Genomic DNA, 21,757 nt, shown 5'->3' on the forward strand with positions numbered 1-21,757 from the left:
TTTCCTTGCCTTAGGTTTCTTCACCTCATGCAGCTTTGCTTTCAAAGCCTATGCTTCAGACATAGAGCAGTTATTTTCCTGGGAAGCACGTTTAGTGATCTACAGCCATAAACTATACAGCCTGGGATATACTACACATACAATTACACACTACTTGAAGATGATTCATTTCTACTTTTTACATCTACAGAATTAACACAATAGACTAGTTACGTTTAACTGATCTCAGCAGTCGACAAGTGTCTATTTAATAAAGCCCTTTTCTATTACAGGATTTATCTTGTGGTTAATAGGTATAATTTCAATAATAATATTAACATACAGTATACTTGAGAACTATTAAATAGTCATATTGAATACTGTGTAATTCACTTTGAGAAATATATATTTTGTAAAAGTAATAAATGAATAAAGAGAACATATGAAAAGGCAGAGATTTACTTAGAAAATTCCCCCAAATCACCAATGCAAATTATGAAACTATGGCCCACATTTATTGACCCCTTTGGGACTCAGCCTATTTTGGCCGTTTATCATGCCATTAAAATAGTATATTATTTTTATTCTATTAGTCGCCACAATTATGAAAATACCTAATTTACATAGATTTATTTTTTCCCCAATTTTAATGAATAAAAAGTAATTTGGAGAAAATTTTGTTAATTTTAGCATCACCGTCTTTTCATATGCACAACTTTTTTATTTTTCGTCTGACAAATCTGGTTAAGGGTTTATAATTCTGCGAGAAGCGTTGTTCTTCTGCGTGGTCTTATTCAGGAGCAAACTTGAACCAGCGATGCTCTGATCTACAATACTAATTCATCTTCTCGGGGCTGCCCAGAAGAGGGGCCATTTACCATAGGGGTAAGACCCTTACATGCCGTGATCATGCTTGACTGCGGCGTGTAAGGGGTTAACACTCCTGATGGAACCATGCAGGAAAAAAATGGTCTTAAATCAAAATAAAATAAAAAAAGGGCACAGTCCATGTAAGATTTTGGCGCACATCTCATTTGTGTCTGCATTTTTATGGAGCCCGACTGATTAGTTCCGTTTGCACTTTAATTACTTACAGATGCGCGCTACTTTAATACATCGGTCTATGCTTTCCACAGTCTGATCTCAGATACCGACTGTTGAGGTTGCGACAGAATAAATAAATCCCCCCACTATGTTAAAGGTGCACCAAAAACATTGGTGCACTCTGTTGGAGCAGTGCAGAGGGCGCCAAAGACAAACACAAGCTGACCCAAAAAAAATTTTTTATAGGAGCCTGCAAGCTTTTAAAGAAGCCCACAAGTAAAACCAGCAGTGTATAGAGGACTCTATAAGCAATCTATACATACTTTTCCTAATTCTCAGTGATTTGCCATTTTAAAGAGAATTCCATTCTATTATGTTTGCATATTAGTTTTATAAAGATAAAGAATTATTTTTCCCCAAAATGACAAATCTTTGGGACAAAGGAAAGATGCATCTAGAAAGATAATTAAGTGCCCTACACAATGCTGGTTTTACTTATGAAGACTTCCAAAAGCTGGGGGACATCCTTTAATAAGACTACCTAGTACACAATCATTGAAATGACATTTATACAATAAAGGGAACCTATTACCAGATTTTTCACAAATGCAGCTAATGGCAGCTTCCCACAGAGCCATATTAACTATATGCCACTATTCTTTTTTTCTAAAAATTGTTTCCCTCACATCCCATAAAATCAACTTTATGTTATCCTACCTTGCATCTATGATCCAGTAACATTAACATCTACCTTATGTATGCATCTGATCACATGAAATCACAGCATGCCCCCATGGACTTCTACTCCTCCCCATCCTCTCTCGAGGAATTCTGTGATTTAATGTGATCAGATACATACATGAGGTAGATGTTAATGTTAGTGGATAAAGCAAATGTAACTGCATAAAGGACCATAGATTACATCACTCTGTTCACATGAGATGAAATTCTCAAATATGTAACAGAGCTTTCTCATTCAATATTTCAGCAAGGCATCGTGTAAAACATTTGACACAGTATTTTCTACACATAATAAGTAACCAGAGCTATATGTGTCTGTAGTTGAATATTGGTCCTAAATTCTAGTTCCATACAGCTGAATGACTTAGCAGTGAGACATCAGGAACAAGGAAGAAGGACAATGCAAGTAAAATTTAGTATGCAGGACTCCATTGGTATCAATGGACTCACCACCGATATGTTGCATACGAGTTTACAAACTGATTTTTTTTTAACATTGCAGCCATGAAAAATTACCATTAAAGGATAAGGGCAATGCTTTTTAACCATCTCAAAATATTTATTTTGGGTGGTTAAATTAAATGTTAGGTTCCCTTTAAATGTGTATGAAATTAACCCACCAAAATTGACCAAACATCTAATGTTTATGAGGACCTACCAAATTTAAATGTCCTGATCCTATATTAGGAAAAGGGTAACAGATTTATTGTGCCTTTCTTTCACCCCAACCAGTTGAGAAACCATTTTCCACTTGGCTGACCTGGGTAATAGGTCAGGTTTGCAGCCTGACCTAATGCCTTTTTGCTGCTGATGTGCTATAATGTGTTTATGTTTCATTTTTAGGTTACTAGCGTTCAATGCTTGTCAATGATGCAAAATATGAGTAGAATATAAATTAAAGTTATTGCTATTATTACAGTAAATAATAATGAACAGTCTTATGGTCCCCAATAAATGTCATCCTTGAAAAAACGAGCACACATTAAGAGCTTCTGTGATTACAATGGACATGTCACTATGCAATGTCTCACGGCCAAAGGCTTGTTTACACGCAAAATATATTCAATATGTTACATTTTATCTAATATAAAAATCTTTAGAGCTCAATAAAAATACTAACGTTTTACATCTTTCTAGATAAAATTATATTGAAGATGCAATAAAATTGTTGCTTTTATATTTGCGCACAATCAAAGAAAACATAAAACTGGATGACACTTGTAATTACAATTAACACTTTTATTTGCTTACTGTATTGTTGGGACATAAACTGGTCTATTTAAAGGAGTGATAAAATAATAAGTAGTAACTTGGTAAATGTGAACTGCATGTAGTTTGTAGTGGCAAGTCTCATTCTATGGTGGTTTTAAGGAACATGTACATTTTCAGGATCTGACTTGCATGTTGTGAGCTGGCCACACACAAAAATGAATGTGTTCAGAGGTCTCCCGACACTCCCTCAGGTCTTAAGAAATATTGGCAGTAGGATTTAAAGGGGTTGTCCAAGAATAAAAACTTCTGATAAATGGCTTTGGGGGCTAAGAAAGAAATAAAGACCTGATATTCTGCTTCTATGGTACTTACCAGTTCAACTGCGCCACCACCTCCAACTGCTGGTCTGTGTTTGTATACAGAAGCCAGCGCGTAGGTTATTTCGCCAGACAGCCGCCCCTCCTACCAACTGACACCACTTGTGTAGCAGATGTCAACATCTCATCACTGCGGGCCTTTGAATACATACTGAGGTTTACAGTGATGGGCGATACTGGAGGACACGAGTATCACTTATTATTTTTTCCTTTCCTAAAGACATATATTATATGTTTTTTTTTTAATTCCAGACAATCCCTTTAAGAATCAGCCATCCTTTAGTGGAGATAAATTGCTGCCAGGCACATTTGGCAGCTATTTGGAGTGTGTATGTAGCTTCAGACTTGTTTTTAATGCTACTAAGCTCAATATATTCTAATCAAACAAATGATGTCAATAATCCCAAATGTAGGACCTTATACATACAAGACATAAAAAAAATTAAGAAAACCTTATACATACTGCCTATCAAATGCACAAGATGAGTACAGTGTATAAATACTGTAATGCCCAACAGACCTGTTTGGTACCTAGTGCAATATGTAAAATATAGGTTATAGCTATAGATACATAAGTATGTAGTCTAGTACAAAAGCTTAGAGAAAGTATTCATATGCATATATAGATATTGACGGTTGTAAGAAGTTAGTAAGATATTGATGGATGTAAGTTTTACATGGAAAGGTAATAAAACAAGCTCCTTACTTTAACTGAATACAACATTTTCAGCTTCTTCTGATGACAGAGTTGTGTAATTTGCCATTAGAGCTAGTATAGTGATAGCTAAAGATCACATACATTGATAGTATGAGAATATATATCACAACAATTAGGGAGAGCTGAGCCTGCCAGATTGATGTGTGACTCTGCTTTACTGTTTGTGTTGCATCATGATTTGTCTTCTCAAGCAGTGATTACCGATAAGCTATGTTTACTATCAAGTCATTTCATTTATTCTACTGCCTCGCTTCTAAACCTATTATTTACGCAGCCAAAACTATAAAGGGGTTCTCCAGCGACAAAGATTGACATAGCTATACCTCATCTCTCCACACTTATAACTTCTCTAATTCAGTGTCATTAAATCTTCTGCGCCCTTTTCATGAAATCAAAGTCATTCCTGTGCCCTGCCAGCTCCTGCTACACTTACAGTGTCCATAGAAATGACCTGTATACTTTCTCTGCTCTCCTTCTGATATGTGATGTTCCTCTGTATGAAGAAGCTATGCTGACTAGGGGGATTGTGGGAAATGTAATCTTTTAGCATAATGGGGGCAGCCATCTTGGAGTAATGCAGCTGCAGCAGTGAGCTGTGAAGTGACAAGTGAAGGAAGAGAAAATATAAAGCCCAGGGTGGTGGTAAGGGTGTGTAACTGTAATAAATGCAAAAGAACTGGTCAGTTTTTTTTTTTTTTAAAGTACATTTAGTGACCCGAGAACCCCTTTTAAATACACTAAGATTAATATGCCTTTAAATAATTTGGGGCAGGCAATCTTTGGAAACATCTGGTTTATCAGAAATAGCTGAGTTAATTAGAAACACAACTGTGGGTGTATTTTATGGCACACTTGAAACACACTGTTTTTGTGTAAAATCATCGGGAAGTCCTAATACATTATCCAAAATATCTGGCAGAGAATTGGTGACTTCCACAATTCTCATCCTTGGGTGCAATTTCCATAAAACTCAAGGTGCCTTGTTCATCTGTAAAACCAATTATATGTAAGAACAAACAAGATGGGAATGTCAGCCATCATACCGCTCAGGAAGGAGATGTATTCTGTGTCCCAGAGATGTTTTAGACTGAAATGTGCATATCAAGTTAAGGACAAAAAAAGTACTCTATTTGACATGGGCAACTCTGCTAGGAAAAAGCCATAACTCCAAAAGAAACATAAAAAAACCTTAAAAAATCTCTCTCTCTATTCTGGCGTTTGGCAGACATAAATATTTTTGGTAATCCTAAATGAAAAGGAAAAAGTTTGTCTGTAGGGAGAAAAACATACATATGGATCTTTATATTGTGTATGGAAACGGTATTGTCTCTACAGCTGAATGGTTCACATCAAGGAAAAATAGTTATGACCCAGTACCAAGTAATGTTCAAAAGGAGCGGCAACATTTACAGCATGGCTTCCTAAATAGATCGAAGAATATTCTATCTTAATACTTGTTTTCTTTCCTTTTGGATTGCTCCACAACAAAAGAAAGCCATTCGGGCCTTCTATTTTCTTATTGGATGATTTTGGTTAAAAGTACAAAAATATTAGTGGAGGCAACATTAAAAACAATAGATATAGTAGAAATAAGCATGATAAAATACCCTTGTGTCCTGCAGCATTTGTCTTCCAGTCTGGTGCATTTAAGTGTCTTTGTCGAGAGGTCCTCACAATGATATGCTGTACATCTCTCCAAGTTAAGAATGGGCTGAAAGAAAAATTTACAGACACTGCTTTAGGTATATAGTATAGATATGATTATTGTCTGTCACGTTACCATAGCAGAAAACACAGGTCCTTACAAATCTCGGGGGACAAATACAATTAAAAAAAATTGTTTTACAAAAGTATAAAAATTAAAGTCCCCCTCTGTGCATGAGAAACATGTAAAAATAAACAAAACATATATAAATCATATACATATTATTGTGTCCAAAATGCTTAGTCATTTGAATATAAAATAATTGTCCCATTTGGTGAAACTAATAAAATCTGAAAAATCCATATGTCCAATTTTGCCACTCACAAATATTTTTTAAAAAAAGGGATCAACGATTTTAAATTTGGAATTACCTTATCATCCAGAGATTCCTGTCCATAAAATAGCCCAGATGGAGGGTCATTTGATCTCTATCTGTCCTTGAACAATTGCCCTGTCAAGACCTTATGATAGTACAGGCGGTCCCATGCTTAAGGACACCCGACTCACAGATCACCTCTAGTTAAAGACGGATCCCTCTACCCACTGTGTCCTCTGGTGAAGCTCTATGAATGCTATACTATGTCCCAGCTGTAAGGTGTCTGTAATTAAGCTTATTTGATAATCCTAGGTCCCATTACAGCAAAAAATTTTGAAAATCCAATCATCACTGGGGCATAAAATATTTTGTCTGGAGCTACAATTATAAAATATACAGTTCCGACTTACATACAAATTCAACTTAAGAATAAACCTAAAGCACCTATCCTGTATGTAACCCGGGAACTGCCTGTATTCATTAATATAAGATTAAGCTCCTGAAAGGGTGGTTGTCCATGGACAGATAGAGCTCCATCTGCAGCCATTTTATGGACAGGAATGTCTGGATGAAGAGGTAAAAGACAGGAGACTTCAATTTACATATCAATAAAGCGGAGCAGAACTTTTAATAGATGTATATTGGTAAATTACCTAATATCCTGCCCCCCACACTTACACACACATTACAAAAAATATGAGGTAAAGTGGCCAAACCCTTTAAGCGCTTTAAAGAGTTATTCGGTCCTCAGTGAGGTGACAGAAAAACTGGTTTCTGGAAAATGTTGATTTCTTTATCTTAACATATTATACTCCTAAGGACTAATGAATTTCTAATAAAAAAACAACTACATTTGACAAATTGCAGGAAGTGGTCATTTTTACTATGATTCCAAGTGTTTGATTGATTAAATAGTTCTTAGTCTAGTGCCAGGAGGAAGTAACTTATCTCTGTGGCTGGTGGTACATGCAGTAATGTCTATTTGGCAACAGTAATGAGATAGATGAAAGACTCCAAAGAGCCATATATAGGATTTCTAAGCAAATGGTGGGAGAACAAATCCTCAATGAATTGCCAAATGGTCTTGTAGATAACAATAGTACACCACATGTCTCATTTCAATTTCAGGTTTTGGTGTTAGTGAATGTGTACCTGACATAGAAGTAGTTAGGCAGTAAAAATATACCAACCAGTCAAGTCACACACTACATAATTCATCAAATGAAAAGCGTGATCTATATGAGTTTGCAGAAACACCCCTTCCTAAATGACCTGATCCACGGCTGTGCATAACTGTTAATGTCTCTGACTGGAAAGATTAACTGGACTTTGATCGCTTCCTGATGAAACGGGAAAAGCTAAAAGTTTAGCTTTAAAAAAAGATTAATAGATGATGGCTTCATCAGCCAATGCACGTCATTAATCATAGATGCACTACCCTTCTAATTCACGGTAAGACCTGTTCTGTACAAATAAATAACTTCCACATGGAAATCTTGGCAGTTTTCTGCTGTCTAAACAAAGGAAGCCTGGTTACAAATTGTAACACAACGTTGCTTGTCGTTGAGCTAATTGTAGGTGCCAGATATAGGGCCACATTTATTAAACTTATAGACGACCCCTAGTTACAAATGGACTTCTGGACATTGGTAATTTACCGTACCGTACACTGATCAACTGTAACTAAGGTGCCTGTAACTAAGCTTAATTATTAATTCTGGTTCTTATGACAACCTCACATTTTTAAAATCCAATTGTCACAGAGACCATAAATATCTTGTTTGGGGTTACAATTATAAAACATTCAGTTCTGACTCACATACAAATTCAACTTAAGAACAAATCTACAGAACCAATCTTGTACGTAACTCGGGGACTGCCTCTACATGTGCAAAGTGTTGCACATGAATTTATGAAGTGTTTGTGCCAGTTTTGTGTTGTGGCTGCACTTCGTCTACTGCGACACAAAAATCTGCACCTAAATGGGCGTTCCGGCGCTAACTTTGGCAATGTGCCACATTTATTACTGCGACTTGACAGAAAAGTGATTCACACCAATTACAGTAAGTGTACCAAAAAAAACCTGATGGACTCAGTTTAAGCACGATTGGCATGCACAAGGTGCACCAGATTAATGAAGATGTTGCACCAGTATTCAATAAACTGATCACAATGCATTTTGCCTTGCTATTGATAAATATGGCCCATAGTGTTTACCAATATTAACAATGGGTATGTATAACACATGTATGCATAACACATGTATGTATAGTGTACGCATGAAGCAAACGGCAGGGATAACCAAATAAGGAATGCTTCTAAATTACAGTAATATTACATTAACATTTTATATCTTTTTTGATACCTGTTTTTCAGATTTCATCCTAATCATAAGATAATACAGAATATTTGATGATCTGACAACTATCAGATTCAGCTAAAGCCAGTAACCTTGTAATTTTTGCTCCCTTCATCTTGACCTTCGGTGTTCCCTAAGGGTGTGCTGTGAACTGACCAAATGTTTTATACTAGACATACAAGACTACCCACAATCTTCCCTTCATATATCTCTGACATAACTTCCTAATACCTACCCCAAATATACTCAAACTGGGGCAGATTTGACCTATGATATTCAGTGCCTGGAAGAGGAATATGGACATTCCCCCAATGGCAAACATTGGTGGCATGAAGGATCCCCTGGAGAGGTTGTGAGGAGAAAATTGCTATTTCACAGAACTATGAAGTAGAAGATTACTGCCTACAACCAGCCCCATTCTGTAGCTCTCCCTGCACACAAAACGCCAATCAACATTTCTTCCATCTACCCCCATATTTTACTAATTACTTACCCATCTCTTCATAAATTTACGGCTATTATAACCTTTCTGTCACTATATGACTAGATAAAGATCTTCTAACCCCCACCTACCATCCATATCCCTATTTCCTTTTAGAAGTTTCTGCTCACATATTTTTTGTTTGTAATGTTTTATTCTAGTTCTAACTTACATATTGCTATTATTGCTTCTATTTGAGATGTAATATATATATAACATTTCCTAATTTACATATAAATGCATGATTTTCTGGTAATAGTTTTGCTATAATACAATCGAAATGTAAAAAAGCCCTATTCCCATTGTGACTAGCTGAAGTAAATATTCATAGCAAATGCTGGATTAACCAATAAGGCTTTGGATATTGTAATTATATCAGCAGCCCTGCATATGGCCCAATGTGGACGAGGCTGCAAATGGAAGATAATGGGTAGAAAGTAATTTATAATATTCACAGTTCTCAACCTCTACAAAATCTATTAATCTCCATGTAGAACGCTAAGATATGCAATGCAAGTCACGACTCGCAATTCTAGTACACTGACACACATAGTCAAGAATGCAGCTCAGCCAGAGGGAATAAAAATGTGTTTTTATGTTCAATTGCACAAACCAGCCTTTTGCTATTAGGCACAATTAGAAATGATAAGTCATATAAAAGCAACTTTTATCTGGTAGCACATTACAGAACATAATCATTTCTATAAGTATGTTAGTGAATTGTGCAGAGCTAATATATAAATCAACAGGAGCTAAGGTGCAAAAATTACGATAATAATGAGATAATTTGAGTAATGTGGGACTACAATGATTTTCACAGTTAATATGCAGTTTCATTCATTTTTAGAATCAACTTTTTTTTATCTATCGAGTGTCAGGGTATTCCTGTTGGATTATACAAGGTTAAAGAAAGTGAGCACTGTATGTTCTATAACTTTTCATTACTGTGTGAAATTGTACCCCTTTCCGCTGATGTCCTTTTTCGTTTTTTGAACTTGCACCATTTTCTTGAGGGCTCTGTTTACATGGCTTTCACTGTGTGCTACAAATGACACCTTCCCTGTATTCTCTGGTTTATGTGATTAAATTACCAAATTGATATAGGACCTGCAGCATGCCCCCTTATAATGCCTGCGTTCCTGCAGCAGCCTCCATTATAAGGTCCCCATTTCCGTAGTCCCCCTTATATTGCCCTCTTTTCTGCAGTTCTTATACCTCATGTTTGAACCTCTACCCTCCTTCCCTATGTGCTATAAAAAAATCACCTTTCCCCATTCCTACTCCTTTTAGGCAAAGCTTGTCGGCAGAGGCAATGAAGTCATCATGACATTGCGTATATTGTCTGCAGAGCCGCACACAAGCGGAAGGGTAGAGAAGTGTAGCAGCGGGAGATTCCACACAGCACATACAGATAAATAAAGAAGTGCGAGAGACAGCCTGAACAGTGTGACTAAATGCAGCAGTGTTGACCATACAAAGCTACAGACAGTGTTAGGTACCAGTTTGTGTAACTATATATTTGTGTGTGTATGTGTGTGTGTGTTGAAAGCAGAAGGACTGTGGGAAAAAAAAAATCATGCATACTCCAGGATTGTAGCTGGACCTGAAGCATTGGAGAAAACTTCTAAAAGTTTTGTATTCTGCTCTTGCCTTGTATATCTCCCTTGCCTTTCACTTCTGTTGTAAAAGCTAATCAGAAACTTTGTACTGCTTTTACCCAGAGTAGAGGGGCTTGCAGCAGCTAAGAAAAGTAGTGATTGGTCGTTCGTTAACGATGGGACCTGGTTTCCCTCAGTGAGCCGATGGCTCATTTAAACCCGCCCCCAACTGGCTCACCACACCCCTTTCAACCCGATACAATCAGGTTAAAAGTGGAGTGGTGTGGGGTGATTGACTGGCCAGTGGCTCCCTATTAGATAATTAGTAGGGAGTCTTTCAGGAGCCAAAAGATCTGGCTCTTCTAAGTGAGCCTATTGAGCCAGCTCACTAAGAAGAGCTGTAATTCCCATCACTATAGTAAAGAGATCTCTCATTGTAGTGCTCCCCAGTTCACTAAATACAGCTAGAATGCTGGAATATAAATGTATTTTTCTGAATCCTGTTCCAGTGCTTTTACCTATTACCTAACACTCTTAAAAATGCTGGTAGATACAGCACAGATGTGAAGTTTCCTGGATACCCACTATTTGAGCAAGTGAGTGGATGTAAATCATATTTATGTTTAGTCACACAATAGCTGTAAACACTCGTGCATCTATGACCCCAGTATGTGGGTGACTTATACTTACTTTGCTTCTAGTGCAAGGGCTATGATTCCAGCAGCCATAGGAGCTGATGCTGAGGTTCCAGTGTGACTGTCTGTGCAACGCTGCCGAAGATCTGTAGTTATCTGAAAAGAAATGTTACCATTTATTGATGATTAATAAGATATTCATATAAGACTAAGCCCGCTGGATATATGTATATCTATATATATATATATATATATATATATATATATATATATATATATATATTTATCATGGTGGGCAGTATATTTCCATTTGTGTTATTACTTATGCAATTAAACATTATAGATTACAATGTACCGTATATACTCGAGTATAAGCCGACCCGAGTATAAGCCGAGACCCCTAATTTCAACACAAAAAACTGGGAAAACCTATTGACTCGAGTATAAGCCGAGGGTGGGAAATGCATTGGTTACAGCCTCCCAGTTTATAGTCTACCAGCCCCTGTAGCATACAGCCTACCCAACCCCTGTAGCATACAGCCTACCCAGCCCCTGTAGAAGGAAATAAAATAACACTGTACTCATCTTTCCGACGTCCCCCATAGGTCCTCTTCTGTCTCAGACTGTCTCAGACAGAAGAGGACCTATGGGTGACGTCAGAAAGGTGAGTTTTGTCTTTATGTTTTTAGTTGACTCGAGTATAAGCCGAGTTAGGGTTTTTGAGCACAAATTTTGTGCTGAAAAACTAGGCTTATACTCGAGTATATAAGGTATACCTTTCTTGGATGTAGGGCAACATTGGGCTATTCAAGTACAATTCACATTTAAGAGAAATTTGGAGTGCCTGAATTTAGCCCATGTGAGTGGTGGTATTTATTTAAGGAGAAAATATTTCCCTAAAGAATATCAAAAGCAAGTATGGTCATCCAGGGACATTTATTCATAGATCCACTGTGTCTGCATTAATATTCTTATATTTGTTATCCATTGCCTCCTATCCTCTAAAACAACTTTTATATTTATGCTAATGAGCCTGTAAGCCGAGTACCTCTGTGTAGGAGCATCTAGCCTCCAGACTCATTAGCATAATTTTAAACATTGATTTTAGAAAGAAGGAGGCAATGGATAACAAAGATCAGAAGAATACCACATTCACATGCCTGGATCTATGAGTAAGTGTCCCTGGTGTATCATGCCTGATGTGATGGTAGCTTTCCTTTAAAGGGGTTTTGCATCTTAATTTTATTGATGCCCACAGGATAGGCCATCATTATCTGTTTCCACTGACGTCAGCACTAAAAAATAACGGTAATTAAATGTCCTGAAAATACGAATAGTTTTTAAAATTACTTCTAATATGACAATTTGTAGCTATGAACAAAGAATATAAGTCAATGTCAACGTAGATGTCGACATCTTGGATGCCCAAAGAGGGAAGTCACTGTGTAATAGATAGCCATATCAATAATCTTGGAATAGTTTTTGATTTGAGTCCAAAAGTTGAGATTGTCTGGTCCGAATCAAAAACTATAAACTTTTGAGTACAAACTGCCCAATATCATGTCATAATAAATGCTTTCTGTAGCTATATATTGGCTTACAATTGCAACAATTGGTCATTGTGGAATTTCTTGGGTCCTAAATTGAGATTTACTTATAGCTGAATTAGTTTTTTCATTGCTCAGTATTTGGTATAACTATTTAATGAGCAGTAGGCATTAATTAATAATTGCAATTTTAAGAGGACTTTTCACCACCTCACATGTGTGGTGATGAAAATACCATAAAGTAGGGACTGCTTCCCATATTCAGAGGAACTTTGAATTTTATCTCTAGTTGCTGACATATCAGTTCCAGTATCTAACCATCACAATCATGCCCACTTTCAGAGAGGAGGTGCTGATATGTAGGCATGTGTTATGCTAATCTTCTCAGTGTTTCAGTGTCAGTCAAGATTATCACAACACACAACACTTTATCCTATTCTTCAGAAACTCTTTCTGACACTGGTTGGTGCTGATTGGACAGTGTTAGAGAAGTTTAGCATGAAACACGCACCTCCTCTCAGTGGAGAAGATTTTAATGGTCAGGTACTGGGACTGATATTTCAGAAATAGCGGGGGCTAGAAAGAAAATTCTAAGTGTCCTGAATCTGTGTAGGGACCCCTTTAGAATGGTATGTTCATCTCCACATGTGTGAGGTGGTGAAAGGTCCTCACACTAGGGCTATATATATGTTGCATTAGACTGAGATTTCAACATCAAAGCCATCAACAAAATACTTGGATGACAATAGAAATTAATGATATCATTATTAATAGCAGTAACAGTAGTAGTCATGTTTTGGGTCCATGTTTTGGGTCTTAGCGTCCATAAGAAGCTATTCTACAATGTGTTCTTTAACACACCAACTTTAGAAAAAGGAAAGGGCATCCAATCTCATTATTTTAGCACATGGTTATAGAAACAATGGGTTCTGGTAATGTACTGTATTAACTCATAGTATATACCAGCTGTGTCTATGAGAGTACTTCATGTCATTCTTTGGGAGGAAGTTAAATGGCCTTATTCTCTAACTTATTCCCACAAGCACAGTTAACCTTAAAATGAATTTCAGGTTGCAAACTATTTAGTCATTTTCCTATTACACAATTTATTAAATATAATATATAACACAAAATTGTTCTATAAAGTCAAGGGAGTGATTTAACCTACTTTGTGAAATATCCTTAATTCAGATCCAGAAAATACATTTGAAATATTACTATATGGGCTTCTTGAGGATTAAATGGTTTATTTTATACATTTCATTCTGGTACATTTCACATTCCTGTCAGTGCCAGAACATCTGTATTCAGATCACAGAAATCTTAGTACAAGTCCAATATTATTGTTTTTTTAACAACACTTCCGTAGTTGATTTGGAACATAATTGTATTTTTCTTTTGGTAAACATGGCAAGAGTGTAGCAGCACCAGCTGGTGTCATGTGGGGGCAGAGTTTGTTTTCATAGCCTGTAAATGCAGTTTTGGAAGTTATTAATGATTTTGTGTTAACAGACTTTTGACCTCATGAATATTTGTGTGGATATGAGTGTGTGGCGAAAACTAGAATTTTATTTTTTGAAAAATGGACACTTCTTTCAAGTATTTCTGATTCTTTCCTTCTAGTACTGGATATCCCCCTTCCATCTACAAAGATAACAGGAATTTAGAATAGTTTCTTGAATTTATTGTTTCGACTCAAGTATGGACTGTACTGTTTGTTCTGTCCCTTTGTCAATAGGTTACTCCAATTACTAATTGAACCCCAAGACTTGGCCCTTTTTAATTTTTCTGTTTCCGTTTTTTGCTCCCTACTTTCAAAAATCCATACATTTAAATTTTCCATGTACAGAGCTCACGTGTGTGAGCTTGTTTTCTGCGTTACAAATTGTACTTTCCAGTGACTGTATTTAATATTCAATGCTGTGCACTGGGAAGTTGGAAATCAGATTTAACATCAAGCATGGCTTTTTTTTAAAGAAAGTCTTATGATGCAGGATAAAAACCAAACCAGTATATCTATTCCATAAAAAAAGTTGGAAATCTGTTCCTTATGGAATAGATATAATAGTTTTTCTTTTATCCTGCATCATGTCATCTCTGCAAAAGCGATGCTTGACAATCTCTGTTCAGAAAAGAGCTTAAGAAATTCAAATTTTGTTTAAAATAACCACTAATACTGTAAGTGAACATAATTTTGGCTACTTGTGATAAAAATGTAAGGACATCATGTAGGAATTGCGGAGAATACCTCTTTCTGACAATCTGATATAACCGTTTATTGGGAGGTAGAGTATACCAGGAAAACATCTGTAGTTTGATTGTACTTTTCCTTTCTTGGCTACTAGAGAGCAAGTGGATAATACCTAGAGAAAGCTCCCTGGCTGGAAAATCCATCAGGATCCTTTCAAAGAGAAGCTGCTGACAGGAGTTGGGGTGTTTAAGCATAATTACCAGAGAGATCTAAAACAAGGCTTTCAGCTATAAAGCTTTCACTTTCACAGAGGTCTTCCATCTATCTTAAGAAGGAAATAAGAAGGGCATAAGACCACCAACAGGCAGGAAAACATCAATTGCTGACATGATGTTCCAAACTCAATACCATGCTGGGACAGGCTCATTAATCACAACATGTGAGGACGGATTGTCGGTATTAGGAAGTCAACATGTGCAGGGTAAGTAATCTGCATTACCGCTTGTCAAACACTCATATTTACTTTCATTTCAAATGGACAAATCCTTCATATATACTCAAGTGATACTTTAAGCTTGCCCCTAGAAAAATATAAACAGCCCGCATTAGAAGAACCCTACTGGGATATGTTATATTTCATGACATAAACATGACCTTAGAAACACTGATATTTTTGTCAAGCCCCATTTATATCACAAGCTGCATGAGATATCACAAGCTGCCGGTTGTCTTCCACTTTGCAATGAAAGTTTACCAGACTGTTAGCTAAAATAAACTCACTAAGTACGAGCTTTCCTTAAGGAAATGTTACTCACATAAGAAACATTTCATAAATGTTTCTCTAAAGCAGAAAATTAGATAAAACTGTACTACTCTGTAACTGCATTTCTTAGCAAATAAACACTAAAAGGTCTATGACACAATTCAGCAGCTGATGGCCAGGGGTTTTGAGAGTTGAATGCCCCCCTGTGTGATATTGAAGTTATAACCTATTCTTAGGATATCGGCAATATGATCCAAGAAAACCTCCTCTAGAAGACAATTTCCCTATATGATAATAAAAATAGTAAAATGAATTCCTTAGCGCTGATGAGGGCCAAGATAAATCCTAAAGATACTGTAAACCCTGAGGTTACCTTATGTTAACTAATGAAATAGGATAATACAGTATATATTTTGCTTTATCAGAAGGCTTCAAGTTAAACCTATAGGTGACCATGAAGGGAACCCATCGCCACATTTTCACAAATACAACTAGTATTCTTCTTTTAGCTAAAAATAGTTTCCCTTACTTCCCCATAAATTGACTTTATGTTATATTACCTGTCATTAAAGGATGTGTGCCCTGAATAGATGGTCCTTCCCCTCTAGTCCTCAGCACTTCATGTCATGTGAACAAGGTGATGTCATCTATGGTCCTGTTACAGCTGCTACATCTACTGCATGTATGCATCAGATCACATGAAATCCCAGCATGCCTCCATGGAGGAATGGGGAGGTGAAGATTTACATTAAGGCATGGGGAGGTGTAGAACTCCATGTAGGCATGCTATGATTTCATGTGATCAGATACATAAATGGGGCTGACGTTGCTGATGTAATAGGACCTTAAATGACATCACCCTGGTCACATGACTTTTAGTGACCAAAGAAGTAACAGAACTCTGCAGGGAGATTCAAGTAACCACTGAATATGTAAGTCCTCATTGGACTCAGTGTGACTGGCCTCATATCAGATGAGTTTCACAGAAGTTTACAAACTGATTTTTTAACCTATAGGGATAAGCAATGCTTTTTAATCAAAGTTTTTAGCGAAGTGTGTATTTTGGGTTGGTTAATTTCAATGGCAGGTTCTCTTTAAGAGAAAAAATTTACCTTTTACAGCAATGTATCAATGCTATTCACTAATTGGGTGACATCCCATGTAAACCTCTGGCTCTACAGCCACTTTAGTCCCCTAAAACCCAATAGCAAGATACTGTATGTAGCTAATATAATTAGGAAGTCCAATAGTACACCTCTATCCACTTCCCATAACAGAAGAAAGTGATTATCAATAATGTGAATGCTGAGCAGAAGAATAACACTTATTACATTTTACATCATAAGTAGTGTTGAGCAGACCTGAAGTTTGGGTTTGTATCGAACTTCATTGCAGGTTCTGGACTGGATCTGGGTTCGGATCACCTCCCCCCACCTACTCAGATCACCTTACTGCATAAAATAGGTGCTGTGGGTCAATCAATTTATTTCATTTTAAAGTGATGTAAAATTAATCACCTATATATGTATTGTTGAGATAGTTTTTGATACATTTGCTGAAGACTAAGAGTTTTCTTTATAAAACAATAACTTTGTGTGAATTAGTTGTACAGTGTATATACACTGTATACTGGTTAATTAGGCCCCTGTAACCTGGGTGAGTATGTGGCTCTCCATAGAAAGCAGCCATTGTTAAATGGCAAAATAAAGGATAAGTTCCATACTTCGCATAGTGGACGATCGTCAACCATGAGGTCGTGTGCATATATGTGCTATAATGGTCCTGTGCATGAGGCCTAATAGTGAAAGCTAGGTTAAGGTACACATGTTGAAGTTCTCGCGTCTGGATATTATTACGAATTTTGCATAAATGTAACATTTTATATGTATTTGTTGTATTTTTAATTGCAGTAGTTTATTAATTTATATTACATTATAAATGAGGTCTAGAGAGTCGGTGGATTTTTTCTAAATACATACAGGCAGTCCCCGGGTTACATACAAGATAGGGTCTGTAGGTTTGTTATTAAGTTGAGTCGGAACTGTATATTTTATCATTGTAATCCCAGCCAGAACTTTTTTGGTCTCTGTGAAAATTGGATTTTAAAAATGTTGGGTTGTCATAAGAATCAATATTAATACTAAGGCTACATTCACACTACAGTATGGGGGACGTATATACGGCCGACGTATATGCGGCTGATATACAGCCCCCATACACTTCTATGGGCTCACGGCGACCTACGGGAGCAGTACGGTGCAGCACACGTGCTCCTTAGCCCGGGAAAAGATAGGACATGCGCTCACCTCCTCCTCCTCTCCCCGCGCTGCCGTGTGCCCGCCGTGCTACGGTGCGGCGGGTTCACGGCAGTGTGCATGTAGCCTAAAGCTTGATTGCAGACACATTTGATAACTGTTTCAGCTGTTTATTGTAGCCTAGGAGTAAAGTACAATAAATTACCAATATCCAGAGGTCCGTTTGTAACTATGGGTCGTATGTAAGTCGAGTGTTCTTAAGTAGGGGACCGCCTGTACTAAGAATGAAAAGATTTCAGTAATAGATACAACATACCACTTTTCTGTCATATGATTCGCCACTGCTGTATGTTGTAGCCAATGTAGAGGCACACTCTTCAAGATACCAGGGCTTCTTGCCACTCTCTGTTGTACTGCTGATTGAGATTGTATAGATACTATTGGTATAACCATCACATGAACAGTGATCTCGACTTCTGCCACCATTGCCAGATGCCCAGACAAAAATTGAACCATAGCCTCTTCTCCCCTACAAAAGATAAAAGCAGCAGGGATTATGGATGAGGCAATTTTAAAAATGCAATAAATACAGTGTCTACACATAGAATACAAATACTGTACTACAAATTGACTTTCACAGAATATCATTAATAACACTATCCTAGATGTTATATCTTTTTGAGAGTTTTCAAAATAAAATGAAGTAAGCAGCTAATATTAAATGGCATTCACAGGCATCAGAGCCTTGACTAACAGAAATTCCATTATGAGTTGTGATAAAAACACAATAAATACATTTGAACTTTTCATAGACATAGAATTGCATTCATTTATATCATCTTTAGCTTACAGCAAACAAAAAAGGATACATCAATGATTTGTGAATTGTTAAATCTCGGCTATTTATCTGAAGCCAGCTGTTGAAATCTACTGATGTACATAAAACAGAAGAGATTATCTAAACAGGATACTGAGTTCTGAAAATGAATGAAAGAGAAAGACACCAAAAGCAAAATTGCAGGTTTTCATATTTCAGCAGTGCTTAACTCTTTGACAGACTAAACCATAACTGATTTCTCTTCCATTAAGAGTAGTCCACCTCTGTGTTAAAGGCCTGAAGAAATAGATTAAAGAATGAAGAAACATGATTCCCAGCTTCCCTGCCTGTATACTTATGGTATGGTCCATATACATAAAGTAGATCATTAGAGTGCACTCCCAGTTAATAGAGATAGTTTTGTGATCAATGTGATGTTGTGCTGAGGCATCATATGATTAATAGAAAATCATAGAAGTATAATTGAGAGTAATTTATATAAAATGAGTGCAAACTTTTACATACAATAAGGTGGGAGGCAGAGATGGAAAGTTGTGTTTCTCCTAGAGGTCTTCTAAAAAATTTTATTTGAAAAGATGATCATAAATAAAACACAAAGGCCAACACTTGCTAAAAACAGTGCAAACTGCACTATGGGGGCATTTATTATGGCCTTTCAAACGGAAAACTGGCAGTGTTTTTTTTCTTTATCTGCACCTCTTGCACCTGAATTTATGAAGTCCAAAATTTTGGCGCAGCTTTTGTACCCACCAGTTTTCTGCCGCTTCTTTTTTGGCGCAAAAATAGCCCAGCTAAATGCTAGTCAAAGGAGTTCTAAATCTTTCAGTCCCTGCCCCAATTCATTAATCCCTTGCGCCACAAACTTATATTCCACTGAAAAATATAGAAGGGTTCCAGTACCACCCTGCGCAAAAATAATAAATTCCCTTCTATGTGCAGTTTGCATGTGTAGTGTGCAGATGGTGCCAGATTTAGGATTTCTGGTGCCCGTTCTTCATGAATCTGGCTCTCCCTGCATTGCTCGGACAGAGTGCATCAACTTTTTTTTGGTGCACCTTTAACATAGAACACAATTCTGTCAGACGTTGTATGATAAATGTGGCGCATGGTCCAACTGTGCAACAAAACACCTATTTCTGTGCAGAAATCTGTGTCTCATGAAAAATAATGCAGCCGCTACACAAAACGACATATTTCCCCTGAGGAAGCCCGCTAGACGGGCGATACGCGTGGGGCACTTGTGGTCTCTCCTCTCTATGCTCTGCATTAGGTAATGTGATGTATCCCTTTATTGTATCTATCTGAAATTTATTGTTTACGTAACCAGCTGCTATTCCCTTGCACCTAGCACTTTATTTATGTGTTTCATTGTTTGTATTCATAGTATTTATTGGTGTGGTGTCTCACACACTTCACTCATAGTATATTAATTAATCTTTTTTACAGAGACACCGCCCTCATTTACTCCAAGCACTACACATCATAAAGTCTAAGTGTTTCATTGGTTCATATAATTTAGGCACATTTGCACTTTACTTATACACTTTACACAGATTAAAACCTTAAACACCACTGCTCTGTGTGTGGCTTTGTGCTCATTTATATATATATACATTTAGCAGCCTTGTTATCTACCGTTTATTGTATATGTGGGGAATATCTCTTTGAGGAGAGACCATTTTGTTCTCATCCCCTTCATTGGGGTTTTTAAATGTTTTTAATTTGTATCTTGATGGAACAATAAAATTTATCTTGTTTGCACATCCGCTTTTTCTCTTCCTTTCAAATCATTATTGCATTTGGGATGTGTTATTAGTTTATTGTATTATTTCCCCCTTCTTTTCAAAAAATTGCTTGGTACAAAACGACCTATATGTTGCGCGTACACTTCTTAAATACATGTGCAAGCAGTTTACACTGAAAAGAATGAGCAAAGTCCACCAAAAAACTGGTGTAAGGAGCTTAGTAAATGTGGGCCAAAGTATGTTGGACCTCAGAGCTTGGAGATATGCTTGTGTACTGAGAATTCTGGGAATTGTGACATTCACATGTATATTTATTGAAATGCCAGACTGAAGCCATTGTCTGTAGTTAGAGAGTACACTTGTGAACCAGGTGCAGGTCCATATAACAGTGTAAATATTTACATAGGGTTATAGTGCTTAAAGGGAACCTGTCACCAGGAGACCCATTTTTAGCACTCCCCCAGTCTCCACAAAGCATAGTACATACACTGCCATAGTGTTTTTGTATAAAAAATAGGTTTTACAGAAAAAAAAGATATGTTATATAGAACCTTTCATTAGCATGTGCTGTGTGACTAGGCAATTGCCCAATGGGAGGGGCTGGAAAGGAGCAGTCCCCCCCCCCACCCCTGGGAAACATGTGACCTTTTCAAATATATGAATAACTCCCCTCACTCGGGATTGTCTGTAGAGGAGCAGGGGCGTCGCTAAGCCAAGTGATGGGTGTTTTCATATATTTGGTCGCATGGAGTAGCTGTTCCCCAAGGTGAGGGGGAACTGCTCCTTTCCAGCCCCTCCCATTTGGCAACTGCCTAGTCACACAGCACATGCTAATGAAAGGTACAATATAACATATCTTTTTTTCTGCAAAACCAATTTTTAATACAAAAACACTTTGGCAGTGTATGTACTATGCTCTGTGGTGACTGGGGGAGTGCTAAAAATGGGTCTCCTGGTGACAGGTTCCCTTTAATCAGAATTGTGTTTTGATCTTACTAGAGCTCTAACAATATTCTCAGATCAAAGGCACTGAATGTGATTTATTATGGACATAGCCCCTGGATTTCTATATAATTGTTCCCAATTTTATTATATACCCCTGGAAGATAACAGTTAAATAATACACAATTAAACATAAATTGAATTATTTCGTATTATAGTAAATTCTAGATTATTCAAAAGATCCACAAGGTAATGTAAAGTTATTTTAATAAAAAACTTAAAGGACATCTACCACCAGGATGAAGGATTGT

General features: G+C 36.9%; 1 protein-coding gene across 3 annotated transcripts in view; it reads right to left on the bottom strand.

Moving 5' to 3' along the window:
* Positions 1-21,757, bottom strand: part of PCSK5 (proprotein convertase subtilisin/kexin type 5) — a 254,780-nt gene that overhangs the window by 112,071 nt on the left and 120,952 nt on the right. For all 3 annotated transcript variants that reach the window (XM_072150928.1, XM_072150930.1, XM_072150929.1), the window contains exons 8-10: positions 18,238-18,450; positions 11,221-11,321; positions 5,679-5,782 (exon numbers count right to left, since the gene is read on the bottom strand). In XM_072150928.1, the coding sequence (XP_072007029.1) occupies positions 5,679-5,782; positions 11,221-11,321; positions 18,238-18,450 (418 nt within the window). The remainder of the gene's footprint in view (positions 1-5,678; positions 5,783-11,220; positions 11,322-18,237; positions 18,451-21,757) is intronic.

The sequence above is a fragment of the Engystomops pustulosus genome, chromosome 1 (genome assembly GCF_040894005.1).
Source record: "Engystomops pustulosus chromosome 1, aEngPut4.maternal, whole genome shotgun sequence".
Lineage (NCBI taxonomy): Eukaryota > Metazoa > Chordata > Amphibia > Anura > Leptodactylidae > Engystomops > Engystomops pustulosus.